Below are 21469 nucleotides of genomic sequence, written 5' to 3'. Positions count from 1 at the left end.
TCTAGACCTCTCATGATTTTAAACACCTCTATCATATCCCCCCTCAGCCGTCTCTTCTCCAAGCTGAAAAGTCCTAACCTCTTTAGTCTTTCCTCATAGGGGAGCTGTTCCATTCCCCTTATCATTTTGGTCGCCCTTCTCTGTACCTTCTCCATCGCAATTATATCATTTTTTAGATGCGGCGACCAGAATTGTACACAGTATTCAAGGTGCAGTCTCACCATGGAGCGATACAGAGGCATTATGACATTTTCTATTTTATTCACCATTCCCTTTCCAATAATTCCCAACATTCTGTTTGCTTTTTTGACTGCCGCAGCACACCGAACAGACGATTTCAATGTGTTATCCACTGTGATGCCTAGATCTCTTTCTTGGGTGGTAGCACCTAATATGGAACCTAACATTGTGTAACTATAGTATGGGTTATTTTTTCCTATATGCATCACCTTGCACTTATCCACATTAAATTTCATCTGCCATTTGGATGCCCAATTTTCCAGTCTCACAAGGTCTTCCTGCAATTTATCACAATCTGCTTGTGATTTATCTATTCTGCACAATTTTGTATCATCTGCAAATTTGATTATCTCACTCGTCGTATTTCTTTCCAGATCATTTATAAATATATTGAAAAGTAAGGGTCCCAATACAGATCCCTGAGGCACTCCACTGCTCACTCCCTTCCACTGAGAAAATTGTCCATTTAATCCTACTCTCTGTTTCCTGTCTTTTAGCCAGTTTGCAATCCACGAAAGAACATCGCCATCTATCCCATGACTTTTTACTTTTCCTAGAAGCCTCTCATGAGGAACTTTGTTAAACGCCTTCTGAAAATCCAAGTACACTACATCTACTGGTTCACCTTTATCCACATGTTTATTAACTCCTTCAAAAAAGTGAACCAGATTTGTGAGGCAAGACTTGCCTTGGGTAAAGCAATGCTGACTTTGTTCCATTAAACCATGTCTTTCTATATGTTCTGTGATTTTGATATTTAGAACAATTTCCATTATTTTTCCTGGCACTGAAGGCAGGCTAACCGGTCTGTAGTTTCCCGGATCTCCCCTGGAGCCCTTATTAAATATTGGGGTTACATTAGCTATCCTCCAGTCTTCAGGTACAATGGATGATTTTAATGATAGGTTACAAATTTTTACTAATAGGTCTGAAATTTCATTTTTGAGTTCCTTCGGAACGCTGGGGTGAATACCATCCAGTCCAGGTAATTTACTACTCTTCAGTTTCTCAATCAGGTGTACCACATATTCTAGGTTCACCGTAATTTGGTTCAGTCCATCTGAATCATTACCCATGAAAACCTTCTCCAGTACAGGTACCTCCCCAACATCCTCTTCAGTAAACACCAAAGCAAAGAAATCATTTAATCTTTCTGCGATGGCCTTATCTTCTCTAAGTGCCCCTTTAACCCCTGGATCATCTAAAGGTCCAACTGACTCCCTCACAGGTTTCTGCTTCGGATATATTTTTAAAAGTTTTTACTGTGAGTTTTTGCCACTATGGCCAACTTCTTTTCAAATTCTTTCTTAGCCTGTCTTATCAATGTCTTACATTTAACTTGCCAACGCTTTTGCATTATTCTATTTTCTTATGTTAGATCCTTCTTCCAATTTTTGAATGAAGATCTTTTAGATAAAATAACTTCTTTCACCTCCCCTTCTAACCATGCCGGTAATCGTTTTACCTTCTTTCCACCTTTTTTAATGTGTGGAATACATCAGGACTGTGCTTCTAGGATGGTATTTTTTAACAATGACCACGATTCTTGCACACTTTTTACCTTTGTAGCTGCTCCTTTCAGTTTCTTTCTAACAATTTTTCTCATTTTATCAAAGTTTCCCTTTTGAAAGTTTAGCACGAGAGCCGTGGATTTGCTTACTGTCCCCCTTCCAGTCATTAATTCAAATTTGATCATATTATGATCACTATTGCCAAGCGGCCCCACCACCGTTACCTCTCTCACCAAATCCTGTGCTCCACTGAGAATTAGATCTAAAACTGCTCCCTCTCTTGTCAGTTCCTGAACCGATTGCTCCATAAAAATGTCATTTATTCCATCCAGGAACTTTATATGTCTAACATGTAACGATGATACATTTACCCAGTCAATATTGGGGTAATTGAAGTCTCCCATTATTACCGCACTACCAATTTGGTTAGCTTCCCTAATTTCTCTTAGCATTTCACTGTCAGTCTCACCATCTTGACCAGGTGGACGGTAGTATACTACTATCACTATAGTCTTCCCCGACACACAAGGGATTTCTACCCATAAAGATTCAATTGTGCGTTTAGTCTCATACAGGATGTTTATCCTGTTGGACTCTATGCCATCCCGGACATAAAGCGCCACACCTCCTCCCGGGTGCTCCTTTCTGTCATTAACTTCAGTTAGTCAGCCCAGAGTGACTCACTGCTCTCTTGATTAACAAATGTAAATTTTCATCTGCTGCTACTTATCTGGATAAGTCCAAACTTATGCAGCTCTTGGTTTGTTACATAAGTGAGCATGTTTGTGTGCATATATAGTCATATTTTATAATATGCGCATATCTGCATAAGTTTTATGAATATCAACCTCTATGTTATAATATTACCTCTCGCCTCCTTGTCATCCTTCAGACCGGTGGTCCAACACTGAGTCCTTAGCTTGAAGCGGTGGTTAGAGTAAGGCAGACAGACAGGCTGGATGGCTTGTGTGAACAGAACAGGCTCAGAAAGCTCCACCAGGGCCACATCAAAGCCGTTGATGAAGTTGGTGTACTTAGCATGGGTGATGATCTTTGACAGGTTTCTTTCAATTGCCATGGGCTGGGGATGTTCATCCAGCTTGGTGAACCCCAGGTGCGCCTTCCAGTAGTTCGGGTCTCTCATTGTTTCATTCCTGGAAAATTGTTAGCAACATCAGTCAGGAACTGAGTATAATTTGCAGCAGTGGATACATAATGACAGGCCAGTTTGCTCTTATGAAACCATATAACATAAAAGGTTTTTAGCCTTCTAGTGGTATATATATGATCCCTCTAGTACTGTCTGTGTGTGCGGCTATTCTATGACTCCCAGCTCACATCTGCTCAGTGTGTTGGTTATTTAGTACTCTTTTTAACTCAATGTTAAATGCCAATGGAATATAAAGTTCAGGGTTTCTTCTATCTTGAGCAGACAATAAGCACCTGCCATTAGGCAAGGCCACCAGTATCCCAAGATAGCTCGGGGATACATTCTGCTGCAAGGGATGGAAAATTCTGTGGCACTGTTTTTGAGAAGCTGTGGTATTTACAATATAAATGGGCTCTGACCGACAGCCCGCAAATGCGCAGTAGAGAGCGGCTCTACTGCGCATGCGCGGAACAGAGAGCTCTGAGCGACGCACTGACCTTAGCGCAAGGAAGAGAGATTGGACCAGGGCGTCACAGAGGGGAGGCAGAAAGGGCAGACGAGCCGCCACTCCGAGAAACGGCCTGAGCCTGTCCCTCCGCTGCCGGGGAAGGGGGGAGGGAGTAGGGATGGCTGGACCGTCACGTACAGGGACAGGAGGAGGTGGAAAGGGCAGAAAAGTCGCTGAGCCCGACCATCCATCCGCCAACGGGGAAGGGGGGAGTGACCAGGGACGGCCGAATCATCACGCACAGGGACAGGAGGAGGAAAGGGCAGAAAAGTCGCCGAGCCCATCTGTCCGCCGCCGGGGAAGGGGGGGAGGGAGTTGAAACGGCCGGAGCAGAGTTAAATCGTGCCCATTTTAACCATCATGCAAAGGGACAACAGCTGGCCCTGTAGAAGAGAAAAAGAGGGAGTGGAGGAGGGCTAAGGGAGAGGGAAGGGGTTGTGGATGAGTGGATGAGGTGAGAGGGGAAGGAAAGGGAAGATGAGAGGGGATGGAAGAAAAAGGGAAGAGGATATGAGTGAGTAAGTAGGAAGGGTAAGAAGTTGTGCAGAAGAGAAAAAGAGGGAGTGGAGGAGGGCTGAGGGAGAGGGAAGGGGTTGTGGATGAGTGGATGAGGTGAGAGGGGAAGGAAAGGGAAGATGAGAGGGGATGGAAGAAAAAGGGAAGAGGATATGAGTGAGTAAGTAGGAAGGGTAAGAAGTTGTGCAGAAGAGAAAAAGAGGGAGTGGAGGAGGGCTGCGAGAAGGGGTTGTGGATGAGGTGAGAGGGGAAGGAAAGGGAAGATGAGGGGATGGAAGGAAAAGGGAAGAGGAAATGAATGACTAAGTGGGAAGGGTACGAAGTTGTGGAGAAGAGAGCGGGTCTGACCAATGTGCCGGTCTGACCAACAGTATCTCACCCATTTGAACGGGCCTAACGGCTTGTATTTGTATAAATTAGCATTTATGTTATTTAATATGCAAAAATATTTTTCTTTACAAAAAACAAAACAATTTCTTTCTTGTTTCTGCCAGGATAATTTCTTTGTTGTTGTTCTTCTTCTTTCTTTCTTTTCTTCTTTCAGTTTCTTCTCTTTTTTTAAGTGCATTTTGCTAGTGTTACAGCTCCTTTTGTCAACAGAGCATCTATCTCTCTTTCCATGTGCACGATGGAACTCTGAAGCTACTCTAGAAATTTGGCTGGAATCTGGCATGGGAATAAGACCAAAAAGGTTGTCAGGAAGTTTGGATTGGCTCAAAATACAATTGCCTGACAACTTTTAGTCTTGATTCCCGTGCTGATTTTCAGTCGCTCTGAGGAAAGGAAATCTGTTTTTGTGCCATACTTCTAGCATGGACTGTTCAGCTTGTTGTTGTTTGTCCTGTTCTTTCTCACATTTCCTTGTTCTGTCTCCTTTGCTCTTTTCTCTCATTTCCCAAGTCTCCTTTCTTTCATTTTTTTCTGTTTGATCCCTTCTGTAGTCTTCCTTCCTTTCTATCCATCACCCTATCCCCTCCAGCTTCACCCTACCTCTTCTTTCCAATCCCTCATCCCTTCCTCTCTCCCCTGACATTTCTTCTGCAGCTTCTCATTTGTCTTTCCTGTCCCCTCCGGCATCCCTCCCATTCCCTCTCCTTTAAGCTTTCACCCCTACATTTCCTCCCTGAACCCTCCTTTCCAGTCTCTGTTATCTTTCCCTGTTGGGCTGCTTCAGCAGTGTCAAGAAAAGAGTAGCAGTCAGTCGGCTGGTGGCAGCAGCAGCAGTGTGCAAGAGTAAGGAAGCAGCCAACCTCAGCAAGGGTGAGGAAGAGAGATGCAAAGGACCGCAGCAGGTGAGAGGGAAGAGCAAAGAAGCTGTGGCTGACCACACCGTGAGTTGTGGACCCTTGGCCAGAGTTGGGATTGTCACCACCTGGGAGGAAGACCAACCACAGGTTCCCAATGTCAGGAGGCGAGGCTGACGTATGACAGGGATCAATGGCTGACGCTTCACCACTACCAACCCTGTTCCCTGCAGGTTTTGGGATCCGGGGGCCAGCTGGACTTAGGTGGGCCCCTTTGAGGAAGCTCCGACGAGCGACGATCCAAAGTCCTGGTCTGGCAGCAAGCAAGAGGCATGTGGTCCGATCCAAAGTCCAGGGCAGGCGGTGAGCAAGAGGCATGAGGTCTGATCCAAAGTCCAAGCCAGGAAGATCCGTCCGAGGGAGAAGGAGTAGGAGCTGGAACAGGATGAGGAGGCAGGAGCAGGCACAAGGAAGGCAGGAACAGGAACTCGGGAGACAGGAACAGGAATTCAGGAGACAGGAACGCGGAACAAGCATGGCACCAGAAGCGCAGCCAAAGCAGACCTGTTGCCAAGTTGCCAGAGGGTCGTCAGCTGCAGTTTTTAAAGGACAAAAGCCCTGATGTCAGCAGGGAGGGCCAGCAGCATCTTCCTGCCACGGGTCCTTTAAATCTTCGCCGAAGGCGCGTGCGCCTAAGGCAGGGATCACTGGCGGCATCCTGCACGCCGGAGGCCCTGCGCCAGCGCCAGTAGTGATGGAGGCCCTCCGGCCTTGAGGAACAGTGCCGGAGGAGGGACCGGCCCGGTCCATGAGTACAACAGTACTCCCCCTCCTAGGCCCCTCTCCAGGGGGTTTTGGCTTCTTGGGATGAAATGCATGGAATTAAAGAAGTAGACTCTTATCTAGGATGTTGCTCGCAGGTTCCCAGGAGTTCTCTTCTGGGCCAAAATCCTCCCAAGCGAGAAGATATTCCCACCTTCGACCTCACTTTCTTACGTCCAGTACATTGTGAACTTGGTAGGTGGCATCATTGTCTGAGGCTACAGGTCATGGTTCAAGTTGTTTTCTGGTGGGCCAGGAGAGCACCAAGGGTTTTAGGAGCAAGATGTGAAAGGAGTTATGGATCCGCAATGATGGAGGCAGACGCAGTTGGTAGGTGACAGGTCCCAAGTGTTGAAGGACTGGGAATGGCCCAATATATCACAGAGCGAGGTGCATGGACGGAAGTTTAAGGTGGATATTTTGAATGCTGAGCCAGACCTTTTCACCTGACCTGAAATGAGGCGCCGGTCTTTGGTGGGCATCCGTCATCTTCTTGGCTCTGCAACTGGCCTCTTGTAGGAGCCGTTGGGTATCTTTCCAAAGAAAGTGTAGTTCCTGGGCTTTGAGCTGAGCCGCTGGGGATGGTATCGTCAATGTTACTGGCAGCAGAGGGAGAGGCGGTCGGCCATATACAAGATGAAAAGGGGACGTCTTGGTGGCTGAGGAAACATGAGAATTCAAGGCGAATTCCGCCCAGGGCAGGAGGGATGCCCAATTGTTCTGTCGGTCATTGACGTAACTGTGAAGGAACTGTTTAAGGGTTCGATGGGTCCCCTCTGCTTGCCCATTAGCTTGTGGGAGATAGGCCGTGGTAAAGTCCAGCAAAATATTGAATTATTTACAAAGGGCCCTCCAAAACGTTTCCGTGAATTGCGTCCCACGGTCTGAGGCTATATTCTGGGGGAGGCCATAGAGGCGGAAGACGTGCTGCACAAAGAGCTGCGCCAACTGCGGAGCAGAGGGAAGAGCAGGCAAGGTGACAAAGTGTGCCATTTTGGAGAATCGGTCCACTATCGTCCAAATGACTGTTTTGTTGTCAGAGGGTGAAAGATCTATCACAAAATCCATGGCGATGTGCGACCAGGGCTCCTTGGGTGCTGGTAGGGGTTGTAGTAGGCCCCAGGGTTGGTCTGCAAGAGGTTTTTGCTGGGCGCAGACTGGGCAAGAATCCACATAGTCACTTACATCGCATCTGATCATGGGCCACCAGTAGGAGCATTGTAGAGCAGCCAGAGTATGAGTTCTCCCGGGATGGCCCGCGGTGTGGGCGTCATGGGCCCATTGCAGGACGGTGTTCTGGAGTCGACGAGGGATGACCGTCTTCCCCAAAGGAACGGTGGTGGTCGCGGAGAGGATGGCCTAAGCAGGGTCTATGATATGACGAGGGGCTCTTCCACGTTTTATGGAACAAAGGTACAAGAGAGGGCATCTGCCTTGAGATTTTTAGTAGTGGGACGGTAGCACAGACAGAAATTGAAGTGGGCAAAGAAGAAGGCCCAGCGAGCCTGACAGGGATTCAATCTCTGAGCTTGGTGTAGGTTAAGTTTTTATGGTCTGTGTATATGGTGATGGGATGTTGTGCCCCCTCGAGCCAAGGCCGCTATTCCTCGAAAGCGAGTTTCACCGCCAGAAGCTCCTTGTCGCCAATCCCGTAGTTGCATTCCACAGGAGAAAATTGTTTGGAATAGAAGAAGCATGGGTGAAGAGTGTCTGTCAGAGAATGCTGACTCAGTACTGCCCCCACGCCCACCGAAGAGGCATCTATTTCGATTACTAAAGGCTGCGATGGATTGGGATGCCGGAGACAGGGTTCCTGAAGAAAGGCAGTTTTTAGGCACTGGAAGGCCAACACGGCTGCGGCAGGCCACAGTTTTGGGTTCTCTGCCTTACAGGTCAAAGCGGTAAGTGGTGCTACTAGTTTACGTAATTATGGATAAAAGTCCAGTAATAATTAGCGAACCCTAAGAAGCGCTGCAGGCCAGCAGGCAGACCGGTTGGGGTCAGTTCAGAATGCTTTTGATTTTCTCTGGGTCCATTTGGAATCCACGACAGGAGACGATGTAGCCAAGAAATGGTAAACTTTTCACCTCAAAGAAACATTTTTCAGGTTTGGCAAACAGATGGTTGTCTTGGAGATGCTGGAGTATTCGGACTACATCTTGGCGATGTGTTTGTAGGTCCTTGGAGAAAACTAGGATATCATCTAAGTAGATAACCACACAGCTGAATAAAAGATCGCGGAAGATCTCGTTCATCATGTTTTGAAAAGTGGCGGGGGCATTGAAAAGCCGAACAGCATTACAAGGTACTCATAGTGCCCATCTCAAGTACTGGACACCGTTTTCCACTCGTCGCCCTCTCGGATATGAATCAGGTTGTAGACCCCGCGGAGATAAAGTTTCGAGAAAATTCTGGCTCCTTGTAGGCGGTTGAACAACTCCGAGATGAGCGGCAAAGGATAGTGATCCTTTAGGGTAATGGCGTTCAGATCCCTATAGTCTATGCAGGGACGTAGAGACCCAACCTTTTTACCCATGAAAAAGAAGTCCGCTCCAGCGGAGGATGTAGACCGGCGGATGAATCCTTTAGCCAAGTTCTCCTGCACATAGTCAGACATGGCTTTGGTTTCTGTAGGTGAGAGAGGATAGATGCGCCCACGAGGAGGTTCTGCATTGGGCAGGAGATTGATGGCGCAATCGTACAGATGATGGGGTGGTAGGATATCCGCCCCTTGTTTCGAAAAGACATCCACATAGGAGGCGTTGTGGGCTGGAAGACCAGCAGGAGCCAGGGAGATGGAGAGACAGCGCTGAGTGGACGATGTTTATTTATTTATTTATTTATTTATTTTACATCTTTTCTATACTGTCGTTTAGTAATGTACCATCAGAACGGTTAACACAGAGGCACATATATTTAGTTTGGTTAAAAAATGTACCTATGAAAGTGCCATTACAGTGTCGGTACATACTTATATAATATAAGTTATAAGATAGGTGACATGGATCTAATCCATTTATATGATTAATAGGGAAATCATAGAAGAATGTGCTTAAACTGAAGTTCTCTAACATTATCATTTGAGTATATAAAAAAATAAAAGAATGTGAGACCACACATCTCGGTAACCTTGTTTTGTGTTTCTTATTCTCCGTTCTCATTGTAAAATGCTTTTCTGAATAGCCATGTTTTTAAGCTTTTTTTGAAGAGTTTTGGATCACTCTGTAATCTTGTTTCTAGTGGCAATGTGTTCCATAATGTTGGACCAGCCAAGGATAGTGCTCGCTCTCTAACTTGTGTTAGTTTTGCTGTCTTTACCGAGGGGATGGTTATTAGAGCTTTATTGGCTGATCTCAGATTTCTCTGGGGTTCGTGTAAGCGAAGCGCTGTGTTTAACCAGTCAGCTTTTTCTTCATTGATTAGTTTGTGAATTATGCATAATGTTTTATATTGCACTCTCTGCTCTATTGGTAACCAGTGTAGCTCGGCCAGTGTTTGAGTGATGTGATCTCTTTTGCTCTTGCCAATGAGTATTCTGGCAGCAGAGTTTTGTAGGACTTGTAGTGGTCTTATTGTCGAGTACAGTAATCCCAGAAATAGTGTGTTACAGTAGTCTGTACTATGAAAATCAGTGCTTGAAGAACTGTCCTAAAGTGTTTTTGGGTTAGTGGCGGTTTTAGCCTCCTGAGTACCATAAGTTTGGCGTAGCCTTCTCTAACTTTCAGTGATATGTGTTGTTTAAGGCTAACTTCCGTGTCAATTATTACTCCTAGGTTTCGAGCTTTCTCGGCTAGATCCACTTTCTGATCATTTTTAAGTTTGATGGGGTTTTGAATCAGTTCCATGTTTTTCCGTTTTTTCGATGTTTATTACTAGCTCCATCTGGCTTAGTAATTGTTTAATTATATCAAGGTACATCATTGCTAGGTTTAGCGTTTTATCAATTGCTTCGTCTATGGGTAAAATTAGTTGAATGTCGCTGCGTATATGTAGTGTGTGATACCAAGTCCTGCCAGGAGGTGGCAAAGGGATAACATAAAGATGTTAAACAGTGTTGCTGAGAGTGCTGAAACCTGAGGTACTCCTGTTTTTAGTTTGATTTTGTTTGATGTCGTATTTTTTATCTGTACTTGAAAAAATATGTTGTTTAGGTAGGATCTGAACCAGTCCAGTGTTTTGTTTTGCAGACCTATTTCTTCTAGCCTTTTTAAAAGTATGGTGTGGTTTACTGTGTCGAATGCTGCTGACAAATCCAATGGTATCATTATGTAGTGTTTCCCACTATCAGTTCCTCGTAGTACATTATCCATGAGCGCGATTAGCAGTGTCTCAGTGCTGTAGTGTTTTCTAAAGCCGTGTTGAGAGGGATAAAGTATGTTATTGTTTTCTAGGTGTTCAGCTAGTTGTTTCCGTACAGTTTTTTATATTACTTTAGCAAGGAGGGGTAGGTTTGAGTCTGGTCTGTAGTTGTTTAAGATATTTGGGTCGCTGTTCTTTTTCTTCAATAGTGGTTTGATTATTGTGCCTTTTAGAATGTCTGGCATTATTCCTTCTTTAAGGGATAGGTTAATGATTTTGGCTATTGTATGGGAGGCTATGCCAGCAAGTTTTTTATATCCATAGTCTGTATGGTATGTGGGGCAGGATTTAAATTTTTTATCATGGATTCAACTTCGATGTCTTCAGGCAAGAGTTGTGGCATGAGTGTCCCCACTGTGACAACTGCATGGAAGCTCACTCAAACTGAGAGGAGTGTTTCCGGAGCCAGGGCAGCCCCAGGACTATGGAGTGGATAGCAGAGTGCGCAGAATGATGGGTACGATAGTAAGGTGACCCTCCCAGGCAGAGGCTCACCATAGATGGAAGAAAGTACCAGCGGCATTGAAGCGAGACAGGTGGGAATCTGCAGGTGCTGGACCGGTCGTTTGAGAATGAAGTTACCGCCTGAACTGGAGTCGACTAGGGCCAGAGTGTGGAAATCATCCTTTTCACCAACTATAGTGACTGGTAAAGTAAGCAGGGGAGCAGGAGAAGTTAGACCTAGGGAAAGTCCCCCAACTTGACCTAGGCCGAGGAGTTTCCCAGGCGCACCGGGCAATGGGCGAGTAGATGCCCCTCTCCTCGCAGTACAAACGAAGTCTGGCACGATAACATCGGAGGCGTTCTTCGGGGGTCAAATGACTACAGACCAATTGCATGGGTTCTTTGGGAGTATCTCTGGTGGCAGCAGGCACTGGCTTGGGAGAAGGCGAAAGGCGAGAGGGCCAGGATGTAGGTGGAGGTCTCCTAGAAGCCGATAACTCCCGAGACCTCTCCTGGAGCTGGCGGTCGATACAACGGCCAGGTCAATCAGGGCATCCAAAGAAGAAGGTAGCTCACAAGCCGCCAATTCCTTTTATCTGAGGGTTTAAACCATCCATGAAAAATGAGCGCAGACAGTCCTCGCCCCAATGAAGTTCGGACGCCAAAGTGCAAAACTGGATTACAAAGTCCGTTAGGGGACAGGATCCTTGACGCAAGTGTAGCAAGGTGCTACTGGAGACCGTCTGCCGTCCGGGGTCATCAAAGATGGTTCGGAACAATGAAAGGAAGGCTTGAAGATCCTGTAGGACTGGATCAGCTCGTTCCCAAAGCGGGGAGGCCCAGGTCAGGGCCTTACCGTCCAAAAGGGAGAGAATGTAGGTGGTCTTGGTGAAGTCCGTGGGAAAGAGAGTGGACTGTAGACAAAAGTGCATGTGGCACTGATTGATGAAGCTGCAACACAGCTGGGGCCCCTGGTGAAACTTGGAGGAGCTGGGAGTGGTAGGACCGGTTGGAGGCAGGCACAGGAGGTGAAAAATGCCTAGCGGGAGGGGCAGACACCCCCTGTTGGATTGAGGAATCCAGGTGCTGGCTGAGGCGGTCCATTGCCGAGGCGAGGGACTCAAGGACCTTCTGCTGTTTTAGGATCTTCTGGGCAAGGCCTGGTATGGCCTGTCGGACGGAGGTCTCTGCAGGGTCCATGGACTTGGCAAACTGTTGTGAACACGCTGTGGGTTGTGGACCCTTGAACTGAGTTGGGATTGTCATCACCTGGGAGGAAGACCAATCACAGGTTCCCAACATCAGGAGGCGAGGCTAACGGACGACAGGGGCCGAAGGCTGACGCTTCACCACTACTAACCCCTTTCCCCGCAGATTGAGCCCTTGGGTTCCGGGGGCCAGCTGGACTTAGGTGGGACCCTGTGATGAAGCTCCGACAAGCTATGATCCGAAGACCTGAGCTGGCGGCGAGCAAGTGGCGTGAGGTCCGATCTGAAGTCCAAGCCAGGAAGATCCGTCCGAGGGGAGAAGGAGTACGAGCTGGAACAGGACAAGGAGGCAGAAGCAGGCGCAAGGAAGGCAGGAACAGGAACTCGGGAGACAAGAACATGAATTCAGGAGACAGGAACGCAGGAACAAGCACGACACCAGAAGCGCAGCCAAAGCAGACCTGTCGCCAAGTTGCCAGAGGGTCGTCAGCTGCAATGTTTAAAGGGCAAAAGCCCTGACGTCAGCGGGGAGGGCCCTGTCGCGAGCCCTTTAAATCTTAAGGTGTGCGTGCGCGTCTAAGGCAGGGATCAGCTGGGGCGGCGCCAGCGGCGTCCTGCACCCCGGAGGCCCTGCGCCAGCGCCAGCAGCGACGGAGGCCCTCCGGCCTGGGGGAAGGGCACCGGAGGGACCGGCCCGGCCTGTGAGTACAACAGGGGCAAGAAGGAAGAGAAGTGGTGGCCTTTTTCTGGAGGTTGTGAAGGAGAGAAGTGAGATGAGAGAAGAAAATATTTGGCAGACCTCTTAGGAGAAGAGGAGAAAAGCAGGGACTTCAGCAGGGGGTGTCAGGAGAAAGATTCAGTGGACCTTGACTTAGGTATGGGAAGGGGAAAGAGGTGCTGTAGACCACAGGAAGGAGAGAAACGACTAGCTGAGGGCTTTAGCTGTGGTGAAAATAGTGGCTGTGAGGGGAGAATCAGAAGGCAGTTTGCCATGAATCTGTCAGGGAAAGGCAAATTTCTTGGCCATCTGTGGAATCATGTCAAAGTGGGAGCCTTGGTTGTTAAACTGGGAGCCTTCTGTGGAGAATGACTTTTCTATTGTTGGGTGACAGAACACATCCTGAGCTGTGAATTTCATTCTGAAAATGCAATAAGTGAGTGTTAATTGATTTTAGGAGGTGTTTTAGTTTGCCTGAAGGGAGAGAAAGGCCCTTACCCATCGAAGCAATGGGCAGCAGTCAGGATATTTCTGTCAGAAATCAGAGACCCTCCACAGTATGGGACCCCCTGGTAAGTTAAAGTGGTATGCCAGGGCCACTCGCCCTGCATTACATTACTGCCGCCATAGATTCGGGCCCTAAGTTGTTGTCTTCCACATTCTAGAGTAAGATAGAAAAGAAAAGTTTAAACAAGCTAGAGAAAAAATACTTTTAAAAAACGTTTTATTTACAAACAAGTCAAGACATGTGAGGCAAAGCTTTACAGCAATTAAAAATACATCAGCATTACCTGCTATTAATTAAATTGACTTAGAAAATAGCCACTGCTATTACTGGCATCAGTAACATGGAATAGAATTAGTTTTTGGGTACTTGCCGGGTTCTTATGGCCTGGATTGGCCAATGGCCACTGTTGGAAACAGGATGCTGGGCTTGATGGACCCTTGGTCTGACTCAGTATGGCATTTTCTTATGTTCTTATAATCTAACAATTTTCCAAATACTAGGAAAACTTTCCAATTCCAGGCTTTGGCTATATCTATATTCACAATACATTTAGAAATCCCAAACAGAAAAGGATCATTCAGTTACAGAGGATCAAGATCAATTCCAATAATTTCCCCAAACTTCATTGTAATGTGAAGGTTTCCCTTTCAAAGCACAAGTTATGCATTCGAGCACAGCCAATTCTGAAAATATGTTTTTCCAGTAGAACACCTGAGGTGTAGTCTTCCAAAAATAAGCTATAGTTATCCTCCCTGCATGCAATAAATGAGACACCAAACGTTTGTCATTTTTAGAAAGATCCTGATCCTCCCATCTATTTAACAAACATAACTGACAGGAGAGGTCAAATGATAGCCCTACAATTCCCTCCATTATGACAATTATTTCCACTCCTAAATTTCTCATTTTCTCACATTTCCACCACACGTGGAAGTAGGTTCCAACCACCCCACATTGCCTCCAGCACCTAGAGCTGGAGTTGCTAAACTTCGTGAAATAGATAAGATATCGATATGTGCGATACAATAGTTTCTACATCAGTTCCTGACTTTTTTTTTATAAATTGACAGATGGGGAAGAGAGTACCAAATAAGCTGCCAATCCGTATTGTCTAATTGAGCATCCAAATCTCTATTCCATATATCTGTCAAAGATTGACGTGGTCAAGTCACTATCCCAAAAGTTAATGAAGTGATAAAATTTTGTGATCAGTTTGGGGACTGCATGAGGATTAGTCAGTAAAATTTCCATCCCAGTCTTAGTCCTTAAAAAATTGCTAATTGCAAGTTCTCCAAATCATCTCATCTTAATTGAAAGAATTGATACGGTGTGTGTGGTGGTAAGTCAAATTCAGTTTGGAGAGTCAGAAAGGTCTTAAAATTCATCCCTTCCCAATTCTGTCCCAGAAATTTGAACCCCCGATTTTACCACTGAATCATATCTACTGAATATATTGCCTGGGACAATTCTGAATAAGCAGTCAGGGAGGATATAGGAGAATATTTCCCCTCTGGCGCTTTTACCACTATATGATACATTTTCCACATATGAGACAATATCGGAGCGGGGTGGCCAATTTTAATAATAATGTGGGAGTTCACCGGGTTCAACATCAGGGCTGCCAAGCTATGTCCTTTTGCCTGGCTCTCCTCTAAGTCATCCCACCCTACTGTTTTGTTTTATCCACACCCATTCAACCTCTCAAGCATGCAAGTCGTGATGCTAAATAATAATTATAGAGGTTGGGAAGTTCCAACCCTTCGCGACCTTTTGAAAGCTGCATAGCTGATGCGTGGTATTTTATTACGTACTCACGTTGGGTGATATTAAACCACCCTCTCCACAATATTGTAATATACACAAGAATATAGGAGAGGTTACAAAACTTTATTAACAAATGTTATATCCAAATCACATAAAATGTGTCATGTTACATACTACTCATGCATTCATCCCATTCACTCATTAAAATCACAGTAACAGTAATAGGAGAGGCACAAATAACCCTTTACAATCTAATGTCACATGTATATTGATTATCCCTGTGGTCTAAATATAACCCTTACAGTGACAATTTATAGCTGTTAATTACCCATCATCTTTTTTAACATAATTTTAAACCCTAGAGCCACACCTGGCTTCATTCATAATTACCTATATGCCTAATTGTACAAGTTTAATGTATTCACATGCCCTTTCTTCTCTGTTCTCTGTTTTTCTTTTGTTTCTAATTCAAATCCCACTGGAGTATATCTTCTTTTTCAAGATCTGGACCACGCAATCTCTTTTCAGAATCTAGACCAAATGATCTTTTCTTCTGCTCTGACAGAGGAATGAGAAGGCTGCTTTACTAACATATCTCAGAAGGGCTTCTTCTGGCTATAATTAGAGCATAAAATTATTTTAGAAAAGAATTTAGGGGTCTTTTTAAAACTGATGCTCATTAAAACTGCAGCTAAAAATAAAAGTTTCTTACCCATCTCTGCTGCTCCATGGTCTAGGCCTGTGAAAGGAAAAGGAGAGGTAAGTTCCTATTTATGGATCATATACTTTACACTCCCATTATATAATACACACAGTGGGTTGGGTTTGTTAAGTGATTCACAAATACACAAATACATATATCACATATTGGCCCTGATATAATAAGATGTGAGTAAATAATGTGCATTAAATTTCAGTGTACATTTTCATTATTCATGCTAAAAAAGAAAGAGTTTAACTCCCAATGCAGTACGCTATGCTAATGGTATGCTAATGCCATATTTGGCATATAGTTGCAATGGAGAAGGTACAGAGAAGGGAACCAAAATGATAAAGGGGATGGAACAGCTCCCCAAGAGAAAAGGCTGAAGAAGTTAGGGCTTTTCAGCTTGGAGAAGAGACGGCTGAGGGGGGATATAATAGAGGTCTTTAAGATCATGAGAGGTCTTGAATGAGTAGATGTGACTCGGTTATTTACACTTTCGAATAATAGAAGGACTAGGGGGCATTCCATGAAGTTAGCAAGTAGCACATTTAAGACTAATCGGAGAAAATTCTTTTTCACTCAACGCACAATAAAGCTCTGGAATTTGTTGCCAGAGGATGTGGTTAGTGCAGCTAGTGTAGCTGGGTTCAAAAAAGGTTTGGATAAGTTCTTGGAGGAGAAGTCCATTAATGGCTATTAATCAATTTTACTTAGGGAATAGCCACTGCTATTAATTGCATCAGTAGCATGGGATCTTCTTAGTGTTTGGGTAATTGCCAGGTTCTTGTGGCCTGGTTTTGGCCTCTGTTGGAAACAGGATGCTGGGCTTGATGGACCCTTGGTCTGACCCAGCATGGCAATTTCTTATGTTCTTATGTGCTTAGGAGTTTTAAAAAACATGCTAACCCAAAAATGTGCACCCAAATTTGCTTAGCACACATAAAATATGATTTGTGCACATAAACCAAGTTTTTTCCACAAAAAAACATATTACGTGCACAAATTGTGTTTTGTGAGCAGAAAACACAACTTTTGTGCAGGAAACATGTTGTATGCACAAATGGAGGCCAATATTAAAAAAAGCCTCAGACAGTTTAGCTGGCTAATATTAGCCAGATAAGCTATCCTGGATATTCAGCGGGATAAATATCCCACTGAATATGCCCAAATAAAGTTATCAAGCTAACTTTAGCCAGATAACTTTAAATCTAACTGGCCATCTTTTGAATCTCGCCGGTTGATTGTAAAGTTATCCACTTGGTGAGGCTGATAACTTTAGCTTTGTCCAGCTATGTTCAAAAACAATGTAGCCACTTAGGTGGTGATATGTCTTAAAGAAAATGTTGTGTGCCAGCTTGGAGGCCCAAATATGATCCCCATTCTCAATATTGAAAAAAAGTGGCCTACTGGGCCGAGCCCCCCTCAAACCCCTCCCACTGTGATTTTAAAAACTAAAAGGATGGTGCTGGCCTCCCCCCCCCCCCCATTCCCCTGCCCCCCTCCCCAGTTAGGATATCCTCCTCCTCTCCCTCGCTCCCCCTCTGCACCCTCTCACCCACCCTCTTTCACTGCCAGGATTGCACTATACTGTGACCCCTTTCATTCCAGCATTGCTCTGATATAGCATGTAAGACTTTTAGCTGCACATAGCGTAGGCAGTTTCCCAATAGCAATTTACCGTAGAAATGGCTTTGGGAAATTGCCTTCCCTATATTACATACAAACTTATATGTGTCAGGCAATAATATTTTGTCTCATGTGTAAGACCCAAACCCTATTCTTCCTGTTTAGCCTTCCTTTGCACAGTCTCTCATATCACTGGTCCCCATCAGTAGTAGGGAGGTGCATGATGGTTCCCTGATGAGAGCTAAAGTGGAGGGAAGGAGGCTGTGTGTGAAGAGAGCTCACTGTGAAGGAAGAATGAGAGAGAAGGGGGGCTGGGGGCGATGGCTGCTTGACGAGAACAGATTGGAAAGGAGAAGGCTGTGCATGATGGGTCCCTGATGAGAGATGAATGGGAAGGTGAGAAGAGCATTAAAGAGGGAAGTAATCAAAAAGGCAGCTCAAGTTAGCTATAAAGATGTCCATATTCAATCACCGTCCGGGTAGCAAAGTTAGCCAAATAAACGTATCCAACTAACTTTGGAGGTAGATTATTCAATAGTGCAGCCCTTAGGGCAATCTTTTGGCCCGACCAGACATAGCCCAGCTAACTCAGCTCCTCCCAGTTAGGTTCTTGGAATGCCTCTAATTTAGCTGGGCTAAGTGCCCAAATCTTCATTTAGACAGTTAACTTCCGAGTTATCCGACTAAATGTTTTTCAATATGGACATCCTTGTGACTAACAGAGAGAAGAGAAAGGATGTCAGAACAGATAATTTTTGTGTTGGGGGGGGGAGGAGGGAAAGTTGAAGCAACCCACAATAAATCATTAATTATGAATTACTTTACAGCTATACTTCATCATGACTCATCTCACCTGCCTTCCCAGAAACAGCCCTGGAGCCTTGATACACCCAGGAACAGCCCTGCTGGTAAAACCAGATTGTGCAAGGAGAGGAGGAAAAAAAAATTTCCATTGTGCAAGATTGTGGGGAGAAGATCTATGAACGCTGGAATGATCAGAATACATTACAAGTACTGCATCACATTGCCTGAGGCTGGTGATGGAGGACTCCACTGCAGTGTCTGAGGCCAGTGATGTAGTAACATAGTGAACGACTGCAAATAAAGACCGAAATGGTCCATCCACTCCGCCCAGCAAAGTGTTAACGGTTGTAACTGGCGCTCTATGCAAGTTATCTCCATGCAGGAAAGTTACTATGTGTTACCTCGTCCTCATGTCCCTAGGGATCCTCCGTTTATCCCATGCTCTTTTGAATTCCATTTTTGGAGGCATTCCAAACCTCCACCACCCTTTCTGTGAAAAGATATTTCCTGATATTGTTCCTGAGTCTACCCCCACTAACCCTCCCTCACACATACACACAGACTGCTGCAGTTTTATGTCATGACCCATCCATATGAGGAATTAACAAGATTCCACTGATGTGTCTCAGGTCAATGGTAGGAGGATTGAGTAAGACTCCATTGTAGTATCTGAGAATCTCTCTCTCTCCTTTTCTTCTGTTTATTTATGTTCTGCTGAGCTGTGAGACATCACAACAGAGGAAAATACATTAGTCAAGATTTATAATTCCTGTCTGTAGTATTGCTGCCTAATGCTCCTGGACCAGTGAGCGTGATTCTGATGAATCATTAGCTTAGGACACTATGAAAACAGGAAAGGAAAAAATAATTAACATTCTTAACTTGTGTTCCTCATTAATGAAGTTTCTAGTCAGATGCCACAAATTCAAACAAAACTGTAGTATTCATTTTGATACTGATTGGGATAATATATATTTATAGTATACTTATAGGTTTTTTAAATGATCTTTATTGCTTTTATTGCTTTCTCTTTTTTTCAATATGGGGGCAATTTTAGCTGGCCAGAGGATAGCGATTTTTTGACAAACCGCTTTACCTGGGTGAATTGCTAAAAGCATTACACTCAGACTCTAAAATGGGAAAACTTATTTTGTACATCTGGCCTCAAGTGACATCTCTCAAGATCTCTCACACAGAGTCAGGGGTAGGACTTCTCCTGAATCACTAGACCACCCTTCCTATCTAATACTACTAATAATGACACGGATTATAAATAAAAATAAAACAAGTTGAAATGACACCAAGGCATATTTTCCTCCAAGCAAGTCAAAGTCATTGTCCGGCAGTTCTAATTCTCCACTGATTCAAACCAAATTCAAAATTAACTAACAACGTTTAAGCTCAATCTCCTTTGCCAAATTCATGAAATAGTTTCTGAGATCCAACATGCATATGGAACATACAGACAAACACATTGTCGACAATAGGCACTCTTGCACTTAGTGGAACATGCCTAAAAATAGAAAATATCCATCGTACATAGAACTGGGATGTAAATAGTTTAAAAAAAAATGCTGGATTTTAAATCTAGATTTTTGGGAAAGCAAAGCTGACAATGACTCACCTGCTAATAGCAGCAGGAGGCTTACCAGAAGCTCCTCCATCCTCCCTGGGCGGGCGTGAGTATTCCTGGAACTCACACCTGGTACGATTTAAATACACTACACCCAGTCAGACACCTGCTCACTGCCAGCTCACGATTGGCCAGTTTCTCATTTGTGGAAAGGAAGGCTAATTCCCAGCTATTTTCTGATCCAGGATTATTCTCAGCATCACTTTTTTTTTTTCTGTGGCTCATCTAATGCATATGGGCAGACTGAACATAAATGGTTTACTCCTGGGTATCAAAGACTTTTCATCCACCTATCTGCCATTTCTCTATCCTCCTCCTTTTCCATTTTAAGGCTGTCTCCATCTTCCCTACATCTTTCAACCCTGCTGGCTTCGTTGTCACCCTCCCAAACCATTAAAATCCAAATTCGTTTTTGTGTTTCTTTATATAGGGACTGCACTTTCTAAAGCTCTTGCTTCTCCTATTTGGTCCCATCCAGTTTGATATTTATGCAAGTGTGTATTGCTGCCTCTGTTTCCTTCTCTTTTTGTACGTTTACATTACCTGAGATATTGATTGTGTGGTATCATGTGTTTAATTTCTTTCTTTCAAGGATTCTGGAAATATAAAATGTTGAAGTTCAATAAAAAATATCCAAATTAATTTATTACAGTACATTGATAGTTAATATGTACATCTATTTTGGTGGGACAGAGCACAGGGCAGTGGTTTCAAAGCTGTACATTTCTTTAAGCTGTGGTGTTGGAGAAAGAATTCTTGCTGCTTACTCTGATCAAAGGGCCAAGTTTTTTTAGCCAATTGTCACTTCTTTATTATTCAAATTACTTCATTATAACTCTAAAATGTCATAATCAAAAGAGTGACTCAATATAGTTTCACACCATGTGTGTTGCAGGCGTGGGCCCTTGGACACAGGTGATGTTGATGTAACCTATAGGGTGGAGCCCTGTAGGTCCCCACCGTCTGCTGGCAGAGTTGGATGAGGCAGAGGCCCAGCTGGAGCTTCGCCTATACCAGCCCACATTCCCTTTGGGTTGAGCCTTTGGGTACCGGGGCCAGCAGGTGTTAGGTGGGGTCCTTTGCTGATGGTCAGAAGATCCGCAGGAAAGACGAGGGCATGCAAGGATGAAGGCAAACTTGGGTGAAAGGCAGGCAGCATACAAGAAAGGCCCAATAGGCAAGCAGTGGTCAGTGGCAGGTGGTGGTCAAGAAAGGCCCAATAGGCAAGCAGTGGTCAGTGGCAGGTGGTGGTCAAGAAAGGTCCAGTAGGCAAACAGTGGTCAGTACCAAGTATCCATCCAAGGAAAGGCAGGATGGAGTGGTAAGCAGAGAGGTGAGGAGCAGCAAAGGCGGGCAGATGAGAAGACATGGAACATAGGATAACTGGAGAATGGACCACAGAACTGAAGAGGAACTGAAGATGAAGGCCACTGATGCTGGAGACGAAAACAAAGACCACTGAAGCTGGAAACAAGACAAGGATCAGGAAATGAAGACAAGACGAAGACCAGGAACTGAAGACAAGACACGGGAACTTGGGAACGCTGAGGCAACTCACACTTTCACAGGCTGTAGGGAGACCTGTTGCCGAGGTGAGGTAGGATTGCGCAGAAGGGCCTTAAATAGGCCTAAGTCTGTGATGTCATCAATGGGCGCTGTGGGGGATTTCCCACCGTGGGCCTTTTAAATGACATGCTGTTGAACAGAT

General features: G+C 44.8%; 1 protein-coding gene across 1 annotated transcript in view; it reads right to left on the bottom strand.

Moving 5' to 3' along the window:
- PRSS53 (serine protease 53) overlaps positions 1 to 19831 on the bottom strand; it is a 55321-nt gene extending 35490 nt beyond the window's left edge. Inside the window, 4 exon segments of the mRNA XM_029607944.1 lie at positions 2619 to 2905; positions 13219 to 13381; positions 15705 to 15731; positions 19753 to 19831. Of these exon segments, the coding sequence (XP_029463804.1) occupies positions 2619 to 2905; positions 13219 to 13381; positions 15705 to 15731; positions 19753 to 19792 (517 nt within the window). The 5' untranslated portion in view covers positions 19793 to 19831.
- Between the last annotated feature and the right edge of the window lie 1638 nt (positions 19832 to 21469).

The sequence above is a fragment of the Rhinatrema bivittatum genome, chromosome 6 (assembly GCF_901001135.1).
Source record: "Rhinatrema bivittatum chromosome 6, aRhiBiv1.1, whole genome shotgun sequence".
Lineage (NCBI taxonomy): Eukaryota > Metazoa > Chordata > Amphibia > Gymnophiona > Rhinatrematidae > Rhinatrema > Rhinatrema bivittatum.
This window is presented reverse-complemented; position numbering and strand designations above follow the sequence as displayed.